General features: G+C 40.3%; 1 protein-coding gene across 3 annotated transcripts in view; it reads left to right on the top strand.

Moving 5' to 3' along the window:
• Positions 1 to 731: 731 nt before the first annotated feature.
• cnot10 (CCR4-NOT transcription complex, subunit 10) overlaps positions 732 to 16,117 on the top strand; it is a 32,144-nt gene continuing 16,758 nt past the window's right edge. Inside the window, exons 1-13 of one of the 3 annotated variants that reach the window (XM_030394080.1) lie at positions 734 to 974; positions 3,043 to 3,134; positions 5,006 to 5,167; positions 5,275 to 5,425; positions 7,247 to 7,386; positions 7,476 to 7,559; positions 7,644 to 7,727; positions 9,816 to 9,933; positions 10,152 to 10,301; positions 11,095 to 11,297; positions 11,432 to 11,553; positions 12,453 to 12,632; positions 13,333 to 13,413. In XM_030394080.1, the coding sequence (XP_030249940.1) occupies positions 959 to 974; positions 3,043 to 3,134; positions 5,006 to 5,167; positions 5,275 to 5,425; positions 7,247 to 7,386; positions 7,476 to 7,559; positions 7,644 to 7,727; positions 9,816 to 9,933; positions 10,152 to 10,301; positions 11,095 to 11,297; positions 11,432 to 11,553; positions 12,453 to 12,632; positions 13,333 to 13,413 (1,583 nt within the window). In that variant the 5' untranslated portion in view covers positions 734 to 958. Of the gene's footprint in view, positions 975 to 3,042; positions 3,135 to 5,005; positions 5,168 to 5,274; positions 5,426 to 7,246; positions 7,387 to 7,475; positions 7,560 to 7,643; positions 7,728 to 9,815; positions 9,934 to 10,151; positions 10,302 to 11,094; positions 11,298 to 11,431; positions 11,554 to 12,452; positions 12,633 to 13,332; positions 13,414 to 16,117 lie in introns of all 3 variants that reach the window. The other 2 variants (XM_030394081.1, XM_030394082.1) reach the window with 2 other exon arrangements.

Raw genomic sequence — 16,117 nt, 5'->3', positions numbered from 1 at the left:
GAGTGGAGAAACAGGTCAACTCCTCTTTTAGGCTATTGGATAATATGCCAAATGACCAATTAGAAGAAGTGGGTGTTTACTGGGAAAGGGGCTCTAAAGGCCGGTGCAGGGAAAGAAACGGAGGGTGGCACTTGGAAAAACCTCCTAAGAAGCCAAGGCTGAGGTTTTGAGGGAGCAGAGGGCAGAGCTTTTTGGCATTGTTTTGTCCACAGATTTGATAATATCAGAACACGGCCGCTTCTGATCAGGACTCAAGGCGCTAGATTTTGTTTCAATAAAGATTGCTTCTTCATTCCACCCGCCTTGACTCCGCAGACTCCTTTTATGATCAAACTACACGCCGACACCTTAAAGAGGGGAAGCCCAGAAACCACATCTGCAACAAATATAAAAGCAAAAGACAGCAGTTGTTCAAAGGACTTTCAGATGTGGGTCTATCAGTTTTCTCTCATAAATCAATTTTCAGAGCAGAACAGAATATCGATCTCATTGGAAAAGCAGTTGAAAGTTCCTTCATTCTACAGGTCTGTATGTGAGAATTTAAGATAACTGTTAAGTCTTGACTGTGGAGGGCATCATTACGCTCCTTTGCGTACAGCCTGCCGGAATTCTATTAGAAGAAGGAGAAGGAGAAGGAAGAAGAAGAAGAAGAAGAAGAAGAAGAAGAAGAAGAAGAAGAAGAAGAATTACTAACCAAACCTCATATTGTCCTGACATGTCCATGAGGGGGCGGCAGTGCGCCACAGCGTGCTGGTTGCAAACCGTCCGTAGACAGCAAAGAAGAATCTATTTGGAGCGGACAGGACAGATTGTGGCTAGCCAACTTGTGTGTGAAACACTGAATGTTGAGTATTCACGCATTAATTCAACACTCTTTGCGCCGGTTCGCGAAATTTAATCTGATCTAATCTTAACTACGAAGACAGGATTTCTTACCGTCCTTTAAACGGTCCCAGAAATGGCAGAAAACACAGGTGAGTGTCAGCTAAAGGTAGCTGGATGGCTAACTGTAGTTATGGCCAATTTGAGCTAGCTTGAACTCCTTGAACAGATGCACCTTTACACCTAAATGGTCACATGAAGAATGTATTGTACCCTTAAGTGAATCGCTCATGTAACCCTCAGTTGATGGTAAGGTTGTGCTGTGCTCCGTGCCCACCAGAGAAGAGCCTCACGGGACGCCTGCGTCGTTGAACGATAGCCTAACCGTGATGCATGTTGCTCGAGGACGTGTTCTGGAGAAACTTCAGACAGAAATGTAGTTCTTGAGCTCCTTCCTAACCGAGTCGAACATCAACGAACCAAACATGCATGCAGACTTCTTTCGATACCGTCCGGAGCTCCTCTAGTAAATGATCGACACACACACACACACACACACACACACACACACACACACACACACCGAGCAGTAACACTATCTAAAGCTAGCGTTAACCCCACGCGCTCCTGCCCACAGTAGCATTACTAACTGCCAGCTGCGGTTGTCCTGGAGAAGCGATGTAAGCCAGGTGACGTGATTTTAATATATCTTGAGGTAAAGAGCGACACCAGAGCGGGGACATCACATGTCACAGTTTTGAATGAGGTTCTCAATTTAAGGTCAACTGTCAGCTCATCTACTGTGCACACAGTACAGGTGTGCATCTTCACTGGACTCACCATTCGATTCGATTATGATTAATATGTAAACGATTCTCGATACATCTCAGTGTATGGCATATATCTAAATTACTGCAAGTGGCTACGTTTTTATTATTTAAATTCCCCTTTTATTAAGAAAGTCCATCCAACTATCAGACTACAGCAGTCTACAAAATAAAAGCTGCAAGCTGTTTGTACAAAACAAAAGAAAACATGTATCCATCAGCAGTGCCTTACACATTTGTTGCGATTGCTTTACAAAACACCGTATTTACATTACCCACAGTGCAACATAGCCATAGTTTGACATCACTACAGGGAATTTATCAGATTACTTGCAGCTTCCCCTAGAGACAGGCTTATACTACTTTACTCACATGTGCAGCATCTCTCTCCGAGACATTTTAACATGCTTCGATGTGTGAAAGTGGTGGAATGAACCTTTAAAGGAGGACTGGTTTCAGACTAGAGACTGGGGCATCAGTGGGCACAAGCTCACACAGCTGGACAGGACAAGAGTGGATAAACATCTCCTGCTCTATAATTCTCATTTCTGTTGCCACATGCAGGCTGGATCATCGTGCTTTCAACAGTTCAGGCTGCTGGTACTGGCACTGGCAGTGGTGTGGGAGATATTTTATTGGCACAAATTAAGCCCCATAATTAAGCATTGAAAAAGTAATATAAACATAGATATTAAAGGGAGAACTCCCACAGAATATGTAGATGTGAATCAGGATTTATTGTCTCTCACACTCATACACACTGTAAACCAAGTAAACTCAATGTCTGTCTTTGCCAAGAATTGACCTCAGGCCTCCTTGCTGTGAGGCGACAGTTCTGACCACTGAGCCACCATACTAACCCATTGTTGACACCACTGTTGCATGGCAGAATCTGTGCCTGTTGACTATCTTCTCACTGAGAAGCGATTGTCATATCATCAAACTCCATCAGTGGAGTATAATTACATATTATGCTACAGCCTATCTACTTATGGCCACAGTCTGTCTTCTTATGTCTGTATTATTTCAGCTGTATATCAGACCAAGTCACAGCAAAGGTGGTTCTTTTAACATGAATGAGTTTATTGAAGTCTGGTGGCCTCCATGGTCACCGCATCTCAGTCCATTAGAGCACCTTTGGGATGTAGCAGGAATGTAAAGCTGACACATCTGCAGCAACCACCTGATGTTATTGTGCCAACATGGAACAGAATCACTGAGGAACTGTGTTGAGTCCATGAATTCAGGCTTTTCTGGGGGTAATGGGATAGTATTAGAAAGGTTCACCTAATAAAGTGGCACTGAGTGAAACTCATCCCCATTGCAGTTTTAGCCTAGGCTGGAGACCAATGCTATGCAAGTCTGACTTTTCTTGTCTTTTCATTTTCAACAGAACAAAATGAGCCAAAACATGACAGCTCATCATCTCCTGGAATGACAGACCAAGAGAAAGAAGTGGCAGCCAGTGCATATGAATCGTTTTCGGTAAATCATACTCTTTCTTTCCTTACATATTTAAAAAGCCATCCACAACAGCTTCGGCAGTTCTCTGCTATAACACCTTGACACCCATCAAAAGAGGCCCATGGTCTGTTTGGCTCAGCTGCTGTACATTTAGCACTAGCAGTTGACCAATAAGCACTGGGTAAGAGATAGGGCCACACCAGGCTTAATTTGAAAATGTCACACTTGCCAACCTTAATGGAAATGGTATAAAACTCTATAATAACCATACTGCTTTTCTGAATGATGGTAAAGCATCAACAATAGAAATGTTCTGATACTAATTACGGGCTGGCAATTTTTTGTGGATCAGGATCCATTGAAATTAAGCTGATCAAAATTCTTTACACATTTTAAGCTTCCTCAACCCTCAATATTACAGTGTGTTTCTCTTCGATATCAGTTTACACTGCAGGGTTTTGTTATTGGGTATTTAATGTTTTTCTTCCTTTGTTAACTTGAAAAATCTCCAAAAGTCCAATGTATTACATTTATCCAGTCAGAATGTCCAGATTCCCACTCACAGTTTGAATTGTATTTCAAGATGAATATTGATGATGGAGAAAGATAGATGTAAATACTGCTTATTAGAATAGAATTACTTTACTTTATTGATCACAGACTGGGAAGTTATTTAAAAATGTATTGAGTTAGTTATGGACACCATTAGGGCCCCACTGATACACCAGTATTGGGGCTTTCTTTTTAGTAAACTCTGCATACACAAACAATGTTCTCAATGCTCGTGTTCATGTGTAGAGACCCTGGTGATACTATGAGCAAAATTTCATTCGTCGAGCCTTCTTAGTGTTTTAAAAATAGCGATTTTGATGCTATTGTACGAGTGCCCTTGCACCCCATTGAAAATTAGCTTGCCCGAAAACGAAACTACGTTAAATCTTATAAGTGCCTCTTTCGTCGTAATTATGCATTTACACGAAGGTTTGACTCATATTCAATCACAAATAAAGCCTTGGTTGCTTTTTGCCGAGAGTTTCACTTTAAACACTCAGACGCTGTATTTGAGGGTTGTGATGTGATTAACTTAAGTAACTTTAAGTCAAGTACTGCCTATCCTATGGAGAGCTCAGTGAATCAGTATCTACACTGTCTGGCCAAAAAACAAGTCTTTTTATGTCTATTTTATGATTAGACAATGCTGTGCCCCTTTTTGTTTTGGGAAAGATTGTTTCTACACCACTGGCTTATAGCCATTCATAACGTGAGATGACATCTGCCAGTGCAGCACCTTGAGCCGATCTCAGTTTCTGTTTTTTAAAACCAGAAACCCTGCTACTGTGCAAGCATTTAGCTGCATATGTGAGTAATAATCAGGCTGAGTTTTTTTATTTCTAGTTTGGCAAACTATGAGGATTTGCTCCAACTCACTTATACACATGCTAGCTCATTCTGCCCTTTGATCATTTTCTAACTATGTTTACTGGCCCATTCATTAGTTATGTCTGTTGCTAAGCCCAAAAATAGGAAGGTTATGAGAATCAAATTTACAACCTACTTCTGAGATTTAACAGGTGCATTGTTTATTCCTGTACTTTTTTAATTATAATTATTTTTCGTAGAAACTCAATTGTAAAAACTAATGAAGTGGAGAAAGAAAGACATTAGGAATGTAAAACTCCCATGGCAATTCACTTTTCCTCAAATAGTGCTGCTGTAAACCATCTTTAGGGTATTTTCCTAATCATCATTATTAAAAGTCAGCAGGATGATTAGTGATTAATCTATAGAGTTCATATAAGTATGGACCTTGTTATGGTTAGTGACACATTTTAAGATTATCTAAGAATGACATCTGTCAAATGTGGTGAAACGGGCCTCTGTGTTCCTCACAGACTGGGAAGTACGACGAGTCTCTCAAACACCTTGAAGCCCTGCAGGAGCTCAACAAAGAGGACTACAAGATCGCCTTGAATAAAGCTGTCGTAAAGTTTTACAAAAGTGGTCAGACTACCACAGGGACTCTGAAGCAGTCTCTCATGGCAATGAAAAACCAGGTAACTGTTGAAATGTGTGTCGTGGTATTGTCATGCTTTCAGATGAATTTGTTTTCAGTGAAGTTCAAATACAACACTTGATTGCTCATCCTGTCCTTATTTTTCAGGTTCACACATCAGCAGAGGACGCTGATGGGTTGGACGATGTTGAAAATAGCTTGCTCTACTATAATCAAGCCATCATCCACTATCATATGCGGCAGTTCTCTGAAGCCATCTCCATAGGGGAGAGGCTATACCAGTTTCTGGAACCATTTGGTATGTTGTAGTTGTTTACATGGATCTAGTAAAGTCTACTGCTCAAGTGTTTGATGAGATTATCAGTCAGTTGATCAACATTTGCAGTTTTGATTGGCATTTTAAAACTTATCAAGAACAAAACTACATAATTTTTAGTGATTGTGTGAGCAGGTGCTGCTTTTAAGAATATATGTTAGTTGTAAGAAGAGCTGCACGATTAATCTAAATAAGATTTAAAATGTGTGCCTAATAGCATTATATGGAGTGCTGCAGATTTGTCCTGCTTTACAAATCTTGCTCTTCAAGTGTAAAAAAAACAAAAAAGTTTTTTGTTTGGCACAGAGCAATTTTTTTCAGTGAAAATGAAAATTGTGACGCCAAAATGATCAACCCCACTTATCCTTATCCTTGTGAATTTCTTGTTACAATATCGTGCAGCCTGAGTTTTTTGGGGGTGTGGTCTACCATTGACCAATAAAATCTGTGAAACCTTACTAATGCAGTTTCTCCTGGGTTGGGCCCTTTCTGTAGTTTGATGGACTGGACTGGTCAAATTGGTCCTTAAATAGGAAAGTAACAAGGTTTATGGGGAATTAAAGTCATGATTTGAGATCAGTGTCTTCACTAATGGTCAGGGACCTTTGTTATCAGCTGAACTTTGTCACCATTTTGCATGGAGGACACGCTAGTCTTCATGATCAGTTGAGGGTCACTTGAAAATATTTAAATCCTCTCAATGTCCTTCTCCCCCTTAATCTCAAGTAAACAAACTGACACAGACAGGTAACTGCTGTTTGTCAACTCTTTCATGCATGTATGCAGCTGACATACATGCATGACAGACTTTAATCAATGTCATGTTTTTCAATTTAAACTAAGAGAGATGTATCACATTGATGATATTTCTGTCATAAAGTAATTCTCCACTGGCATTAGTGATAGGAAACACAGGCTACCTTTAAGTCTTTGCAGTCCCGTTGTAGTGTTAAATGTTGGAACAAATGATTGTACCGGAGGCTTATAGGTGTGGCATTCAAGTCATATGTAGTCTGTCATAGCCAGAGCTCGCTCATCTGTTTTCAGTTGATCTAATATTGAATATATAACACAACACCATCACCATTTCCACGATAGGGACAGGGCACTGAAGGCAGGCAGGCAGGCAGAAACAAAAACCATTCTGTTAACATTACTTAATACTTTACTTACTGTGGAGTTCTCTCTTCCATATAATCCACCCACGTCAGCTGTCTATCCATTAATTAAATGAAATCACACACTGTAGGATCCTCCTTACCCCGGGAGTTCGGGAAAATGCGCAAATATTAATGGTTAGTAAGAGTGGCATTTAATAATGTAGAAGTAACAGAAGTAATCCTGGCCAGTTCAGCCTCAGAACAGCTCATCATCCATTGTAAATAGAACAGTTTCCAACAATTTAATCCACTAAATCACAGATCGTGTGTCTTGTTATCAAACAGACAGCTACTGCTAGCTTTTCAACCCTGAATTAAAGACTAATTTAAATAGATTAAATTGTTACTCTATTTGACTATTTTCACTGTAACTAATCAGAGAGAGAATGTTCAGTTCAACACTTCTAATAAAGATTGTTCAATAAAAAAAAAAGAGAGAAAAACATGTAAAAAATTAATATAGATGACTATGTTGTACCTGGCCACTGTCAATACTAATCCAGTATCGGTTGACCGCTAGTCTTAACCACAATCCTATTTCTGAGAGTTGACCCAGTTATTGTGTCAGTGATGAATAGATGCTTTATAAGGTCCATGTGTCAACCTTGAGTTTGACATAGACTCATCATGTTGTTTGTCCTAGAAGAGAAGTTTGCCCAGGCCGTGTGCTTCCTGCTGGTGGATCTGTACCTGCTCACCTTCCAGCCAGAGAAGGCCCTCCATCTGCTGGCCGTGCTGGACAAGCTGTCTGTACAAGGAAGTAACAAGAATGGCAAGGGAGAGGTAGGAGATGTTCTCTATCAAAAAAAACGTGCAGTCACTTTAGATAAGCATCAAGATGACTGTTGTTTGTGTGCTGTGCTGGATTCCAGAACAACAGTTCAAACAAAGATGGAGCAAACCAGAAAGCAGAGTTCACAGCCATGATTGAGGCAGCTAAATCAAAGATGCATCAGGCAAGTTGCTTCTAGATTTTTACATGCACTGTTTCTGTTTCAGTCTCCATCCGGTTGTCTGTGATTGACGTTTGTTTTTTACAGTACAAAGTGAGAGCCTACATTCAGATGAAATCCTCCAAGGCCTGTAAAAGGGAGATCAAATCAGTGATGAATACAGCGGGGAACGTGAGTCTCAGTCTCTGTTAATGCTATTCCATTGTCTTGTTCAAATCAGCATGTGATGTCTTAATGCCCCCCCTGCCCCCCCCCATCCAAACTACTCCACACCTAACACTGACTGTAGGTAGTAGGCGATTTGAGGGGGGATGCCGTCCCCCTTGTTAGCAAAATGACCAATAAGCATCCCCCTTGTTAACCTGCCATCACTCTCCATCCGCTAGAAGCAAGATAGAGTGTTACAAATCACAAGCAGCCGCCATCAGCTCCGGCGCACTGTGGAGTCAAGGCGGGCACGGCTGCTTTGCGATCTGGCTGCCTGGTTTATTTTTGATGGAAGCTGCAACAAGCTGCACAGAGCAGATTGCGCCAACAGGAATTCGGAGATACAGGAATGGCATAGAGCATCCGGTCAATTTACAATATAAAACCCCCTGTACAGACTCCTGATTGTATAAAAACGAAAAAATTACCAGATCAACAAAAGTTTGCTATCAGTGTTCTTAAACCAAAATGTAACTTTTTTCTAGCATTTTAAGTGTGTCAGTCCAGAACATGGTGGCTATGTTATGTTGCCAATTAACAATTTTGTGCTGGTTTATAGTTTAACCATTAGTGAGGTAGCTGTTGCATTTCCCTGACACCAGCTGTTTTTTCCCCCGTTGAAGCGCACTCTGCTGGACAAACAGTCATTACACCAATTTTTAATTACCCCAAGCATGGTTTCCTGTATTATACTTTTTAAATATAAGGTTTTAAACTGACTCCCCTGCTACAATGTAAAGGTGTATTAACTAATTTTTTTAATACAGTTATAAAAAGACAATTGTAGTAGGGAGAGAAGGAAGATAACTGGATGAAATGGAATTGTAGAATTAGAAATGTCACAGTTCTGGTTAAGGTGTCCTGCAACAATGTCCTTTGGGAGGTGTACATAGGTGTGTCAGGGCAGAGTGGTGCTTGCATTGGGCCCTGTTAAAAATCAACAAATCACCTACTGACTATAGGGTTATTAACACACTAAAACTCAAATTAGCGAATGCCACCTTGGGTATAACCACCAGTGTCGTCGAGAGAGGGGATTAACCGCAACTTCTCTCTGGTTAGTCTATTGTGCAGCAAACAGTTATTTTTTTAGCGATTAATCTAGCAATCGTTTTTCATAATTAGTCAGCTCATTACTAATGACTTATTTCAATCAACTTTTCGAAAAGTTTATTTTAATTACTCGATTGATATAACCATTCATTAAGATAAATATAAAACAGTTGTCTTAATTTTTCAATATTGTATTGAATCATTTTATCGTCATTATCTTATTTCCATGTCACACTTTTATCAAGAAATATGAATAATGAAAATTGTAGACCCTATTTGTCAGATGCCAGATTATAATAAAAGGAAGTCAAACTGAAGCATTTTGTTCACCAACATGTCTGCACTCCTGCTGGCTTGTTAAACTGCCTCTTTTTTGTCCTGTGTGCGCTCACTTTTTCTCCCAGGCAGTTTCACTGAACGGGATGCCTGCCTTTGTCCTGTTCAGTCAGTCAGAGCCCTGAAGCCCACCCTGCTGTGATGTGATGTGACTGTGTTTTTATTAATTGCAAGCTGTGCGCCAAACTGTTCCTTTGCTTATTCGAAGTTCATTAAACGTGTTGTGTGTCTAAACAACTTAACACTCGATGCTGCACTTCCTCTGGTCCTCAGCTACACACCCACCAAGTATGAATTCACTCAGATGAACGGTTGTCTAGAAAACAAAAAAAAAAGTACTTTTGATTGGCTGCTGTACACTGTCGCTGTATGTATGTGTTGCCGCCATATTGGAGAGCTTTGGATCAGCTAAATGTTTTCTTTTAATGACATCATTAACATTTCTGATCAAAACAACTTCCCACTCAACACTGCACTTTGATTGGTCCTCAGCAACACACCTACTATGAAGTAGTTCTTATTAACTGTGTCTGTTCTTTGTGAAAGTCGTGAAGAGAATCCTTGCTTTATAGTTGGATGTCCGGGTAACCATGTGGGTAAGTGACATCAGTGCATACCCTCTTCTAGTTCTCTCTCTGACCTGTTTCCCGTCCCATCCATCAGTCTGCACCCTCACTCTTCCTCAAGAGTAACTTTGAGTACCTGAGAGGAAACTACCGGAAAGCAGTGAAGCTCCTGAACAGTTCCAACATCGCAGAGCATCCTGGACCCATCAAGACAGGTGACAACTACTGCACCTCTCATGACTGATGGCTCCCTCTGATGAGCCTGGTGTCAAAAACCCTCACAGCTAGTTTTGTAATTTACCGTGATTTGTATTGTTAATGTAGAATTGGCTAAATGGTGCTTTCAAATACTGGTTTCACTGAAGATGTCAATGAAACATCTGATGATTTTTCGGCCATGTAATGGATTGCTGTTGTGTCCTGTCTCATTCAGGTGAATGTGTTCGATGTATGTTCTGGAACAATCTGGGCTGCATTCACTTTGCAATGGGAAAACATAACCTAGGCATTTTCTACTTCAAGAAGGCACTGCAAGAGAATGACCACACATGCGCACAGCTAGGAGACGGAAGCAACGGGCAATGTGGGTCATAGCAAGTACTATTTCCTGAAAGAACCTGATGAGCTTTAAAGTGATACTAAATGATTTTAGCAAGTACTCAGTTCCTGTAGGCTGGAAAAGTTCACCTTTTATTTTACAGTACCTCAGTCCATGGTGGACAGAGGTTACACTGATTTCAAGCTTCACCTAGCTTTGCATCGAAGCATCTCAAAGAAGCATGAATTGTTCACTGTTGGTCAAATGGTCAACATGGGAATCCAAACTGACTATTTTGCACAGCAGCATTTAAGAAAACATGAATGTATATTTTTTGTGGACAATAATCTCAGACAGATATCCACTTACAAAATGAACTGTGTGTGTGGAGAGGTCCCATTGCAGGAAAGTCAGAAAATATTTCTTTTGTCTGGTGCTAATAGGGTCACTTAAGTATGTTATATACCGTTCATAAGGAAAACTGCCATGACTCAGCCAAAAGTATGAATATAATTTGACTTTAAAAGATAAAGTCCAATTCTAACTCCAAATCTGTAAAGAATTTCATAAAACCATGTCCTTCCGTGTGTTTTCTCTTTTTGTTTCTCTATAAACCACACACCACTGCAGAATGATATCGTTAAACACTGTGGGCGCTCATAGTTCTCTTTCTAGTTATAATCATAATTCTTTGTGTGCACTGCCCTTTATTCAGACAAGTAAACACACTCATTGTTTAATATTGTTGTTTCAGTTTTGCACTGTATAGTATATTGTTAACATGTGCATTCTAGAGAATAACAAGTCCCTCTCTTCTCTTGTTACCTTTAATATCCAGCTAAGACGTTCACTGGTATCCCCATGTGTGCTCTACTAGCCAACAAGCGCTATGAGCTGCTGTATAACTGTGGTATTCAGCTGCTGCACATCGGCAGGCCTCTGGCAGCGTTTGAGTGCTTGATGGAGGCTGTGCAGGTTTACCATTCCAACCCTCGACTGTGGCTGCGGCTCGCAGAGTGCTGCATATCTGCTAACAAAGGGGTATGACTCCACTGATGTAGATCCTTATTTGAGTTTAACATTTGGCATTGTTGGATTTTTCCGACATCTGGATCTTTTAGCTTATTTAAAGATGAGTGTATTTAATGTCATGTTCTCTGTGTTTATTTTTTCAGGGGTCGGAGCAGGAGAGCAAAGGTTTACCTTGCAAGAAAGGTATAGTTCAGTCTATTGTCGGGCAGGGCTACCATCGCAAAATTGTCCTGGCATCCCAGCCTACCCAGAATACTATCTACAGGTCAGTTTTAACTCAAACAAGTGTATCCCCCTTGCCTGAATGCCACTAAAGGAACTACTTATTTATGCATTTACCTTTATTGTCCGCAGCAGTGCTCCATTTAAAATGCTGACACCATGATATATTGTTAATCTTGGTTTTCAACTTAAAAAATAGTTAAACATTGCTGACCTGCCAAAAGCAAAAAGGTCAGTTTTGGTCTCATGTCTGTTCATTACCTAAAGCTTGAACTTGGACAAAATGAGCCTAGAGTAACTCTGAACAAAGTTCCAAAATTCACCTACTGTGCTATCGCTTCACTGGTTATAATTGCCATTTACTGGACTGGACATTTACTGCTCTCTGTAATTATATGATTTTACCTTTGATGACACAACTCATCAAGTCTGCTAATTGAGTTTCATGTTATTGCATACCTGTGGATGTCTGTAAAGGACTTGAACTGTACATCCAAAGATCTCTAACTACACAGACTGCATTTAAGTAATGATAAAAAAAACATATGCATACATTACTTGACATTGAAGGTTCTATATTCAACAAAAAATGCCTCAATGGACTTTTTATGTTTTTTGAAATGGTAAATTGATTGTATGGAATTATCTTTTATAGTATGTTGTATGGTTGTTCTGTATGTTGACATGTATCGGTTTAAGCTGTCATATGTCCTTTGAGTGAAATGTTCAAACCCAAGGCTTTGAATTTTATTTAATGTCTGCACCATTTTATTAACTAAAATATTTGATATGCATTGTTCATGATTCATACAGTTCCCCTCTCAAACTGTTTTTATATCTAATAGTAACACTGTCTAACTGATATCTAATTAGTAAGTAATCTGCTGATGTTCCCCTTGCCCAGAACCATCCCAAGCTATGTTTGTTTTTGTGTTTCGATAGTGAGGGCCAGTCGGCAGCTATCCCAGTTGCCAGTATGGAGTTTGCAGCCATCTGCCTGAGGAACGCTCTGCTGCTGCTGCCTGAACATCAGCAGCAGGACACCAAGACAGAAACAGGCTCCAAGTCTTCCAGTCAGTCAGGAAGCACAGAAAGTGGCAGTGAGAACAGTGATGCCTGCAGGTCGGTCTCACTCTCACTCTCTCTCACTCTCACTCTCACTCACTCACTCACAGAGATAGCACTGGTTAATATCAACCAACGTATAAGGTTTGTTATTGCAGTCATGGGTCTGGGTTATTTACCTCTTAGATAGTTCGACCTCTTAGCTTGCTAATTTCACATGTGGCACCATATAGCGCACTGGCGTGAGTTCTTCAAATTGAACAAGACTCAATGATCTTGATGAATGGACAGTGGGAGTGAAGATGAGCTTTAAAACACTTAATATATCACAGTGTACACTGATCAGCCACAACTCTAAAACCACAAAACTTTGACTTTCTCGTCATAGTATTTTTCTTGGATTTCCTTGGATTCTGGCATTCATGTGGATGCCACTTGGTTCACGATGGTGTTTGCATGGGTGGTGTGTTCAAGTACACCGACTCATTGCAATGGCTGATCAGTGCATAACTCATTAATGAACTTATGTTCAGTTGACCAGTGTGTGGTACGTGTTGAAATCTTTGTTTCTACTGATTATGGATGTTCAGCTGTCAAAACAAAAGCTGAGTGGGTCTCCAAAGACTTGAATACATTACAAACTTATGATAGCTCAAATTGTCTATCATGTAACCAATTGTAATGACCGCAGAGGAGTTTGTCCTGCATATAGCTGCTGTCTTAGTGAATACTGTGTTTGGCTCTGTGTGTTTTGCAGTGGGAAAGGGCAGGAGGCTGATAAGTTCTTATCTGCAGCGCCATCGTCTCCTCTCAGAAAACAGGAGGTAGAAAACCTCAGGTAATGAGACTTCTCATCTCTTCTCAATCTCACTTCTCCCCTCAGTTCCAGTGGTGGTAACGTTACTTTTAAATAGTAATTAGTTATAGTTACTAGTCACTTCTCCCAAAAAGTAACTGAGTTAGTAACGGAATTACTCCAATATAAAAGTAATTAGTTACCAGGAAAAGTAACTCTTGCCTTACTTACTTTTCTTCCCCCTTTGAGCTCGGCATTGATTTTAATGTACTCTGCATCTATGTATTTAGAAAATGTCTTTCTGCATGGCGGACCGGCACCTGCTCTCCCTGGCATTTAGCCAATGAAGGAGTCTGGGTCTTGGCCACTAGTGTTGTAAAAGCGCGTGCAGTTGATGCTTCATTAGATTAGAGTTGCTTAAAACGGACGTGGACAAAAGAGGTTAAAGTAGTGTCTGTACTTCCACTTTGAAAACGTAAACTTTCCCTCTGGACTCGCCATTTCTGCAGCTCACCTCTGCTAGTTTGTGTGTGCAAGGCTGTGTGGTTTGTGTGTAAACCGAACACAGCCTCTGATTGGCTTACGAACTCTCACTCTACCTTTAGAGAGCCAATCATCAACCCTGCGGTTGTCCCGCCCCTCCCTCCTGCCTCACCGGAGAAAAATAAAGCAGCCCTGCTGCTCCGGTGGCTGAGAGCCAAGTCGGTTGACAACAGCTTCAAAGAGAAACTTCAATTTGTAACACGCCACATTTTATAGTCGGTAACGGTAACGGCGTTGTAACGATGGGAAAAGTAATTCATTAGATTACTCCGTTACAGAAAAAATAACGCCGTTATACTTAAACGCCGTTACTACCAACACTGCTCAGTTCTACTGACACAAGTCATTTTTCAGGAACATTAACCAACCTGTACAACCCAAACGATTGTACAGTCAGGATGCCACAGCCAGGTCTTTTTTCCTCCGTGTAAGCTTGTGACGTCGGTAGGGCTGTAACGATAGACCAAACTCATGATTTGGTTTGTATCACGATTTTTGACCCACGGTTCAATAGAAACTTCGATTTTTTAATTTTTTAAATTGAATATTTTATTCATGTAACATTTTAATAACTTCTGTATATGATACTGATAATTTAAAAAAATAAAAATACCGCAGCTGTACATGGAGAAGCGTCTGTCCTCCCTCCTGTCCTACTGACTCCTCGTCATATTTCTGCTCGAAAAACAGCGTCTATCACCTGCAAGAAACTTTAACTCACTGAGTGTTTGTGATGAAAAAAAATCTCCACAATGGTCAGCCCTCCGGACCGAGACTTCAGTGAACTATATATGTATGTATGTATGGAGCATGTGTGTATAGATAGATAGATAGATAGATAGATAGATAGATAGATAGATAGATAGATAGATAGATAGATAGATAGATAGATAGATAGATAGATAATCCGCGGGTTTAAATTGACAAGGGGGACACCGGGGAAACACCTTGAAAACACACTTGTGTCATCATCATGACGTGTACCTCGCTCTGTGTGAACGAACAACGGCGGAGAATTGGCGATCCACTGCTGTGATGTTAATGCGTTGTCTCTGTGTGAAAGGGGCTACTTATAGCTCATAGGGCTGGATCTGGTCAGGGCTGGTTCGTGGATCTGAGTAATGCGATTTCGGTTTCGTACGTGTGTCGTTACAGCCCTAGACGTCGGTGTTCCTGATGATACTGTATCAGTGACACTCGAGGGCTATATAGGTTTTACCACTGCTAATGCAAAATTGAGCATTTCCTACTGCTGCAGCATCACACTGGTCAAACTGGAGTTTACTTTTATTCTGAAATAGTCAGAGGAAATGCAATGTGTTTGTCAGCAAGTTGAGTAATCTCTGCCATTGTTGATTAAAAATTCGCCTATAGAGGAAGCAATGGTCATTTTCAGCTTCAGCGGGTGGTCCACCTTAACAGGCACGTGCACACATAAGGCCCAAAGGGTGCTTGAGCCCCTGCCCTTTTTGCCTCCTATGATAAAGTGCCCTTTTTGTGTGTTTTTTAATGAATACATAAATTCCTGTTGTGCAAAGTGATGTCAAAAAAACGGCGGTATAAAAATGCCACGGTTATCTACCGTACATATTTCCTCGTAATATGGTGCTCTGAGTGTTTTGAGGCTAAAGCCACTTCTCTGTCCGCTGTGGCTCCGCTCTGTCTCTCTCTACCAACGGTCGCTACTTTCAAATTAAAAGCCCCCTGCTAAGAACCTAGCTCTAAATACCAATGGGGTGAAACGTAAAGCTCTTATTTTGAAGACAAAGAGAGAGAGAGATTATGGAGGACCAAACCTGACATAAGTATAAATAAATAAATAAATGAATAAATGCATAAATAAATACATAAATAAATGCTGAAATAAATGTATAAATAAATACATGCATAAATAAATGAATAAATAAATACATGCAGAAATAAATGTATAAATAAAAAGTATAAATAAAAGAATAAATGCTTTTTATTTATTTATACATTTCTGTTCACCTACATTTATTTATTTCTGTATTTCTGTTCACCTATATATATTTATTTCTGTATTTCTGTGTCCATATGTAAATGAGGAGGTAGGAGGTCCTAACCTCAGTCAAGAGCGTGATTGGTTACAGGAGTGTGCTCGATGAGGGTCTACTACTTCTGCCTTACTAGCAGCGCTGATTCCTGTACACTGTACAGGAATGTTGCTGGCTACCAGCAAGCC

Source organism: Sparus aurata, chromosome 17, assembly GCF_900880675.1.
Source record: "Sparus aurata chromosome 17, fSpaAur1.1, whole genome shotgun sequence".
NCBI lineage: Eukaryota > Metazoa > Chordata > Actinopteri > Spariformes > Sparidae > Sparus > Sparus aurata.
The sequence above is the reverse complement of the archived record's forward strand: the minus strand, read 5'-3'. Positions and strand labels throughout refer to the sequence as shown.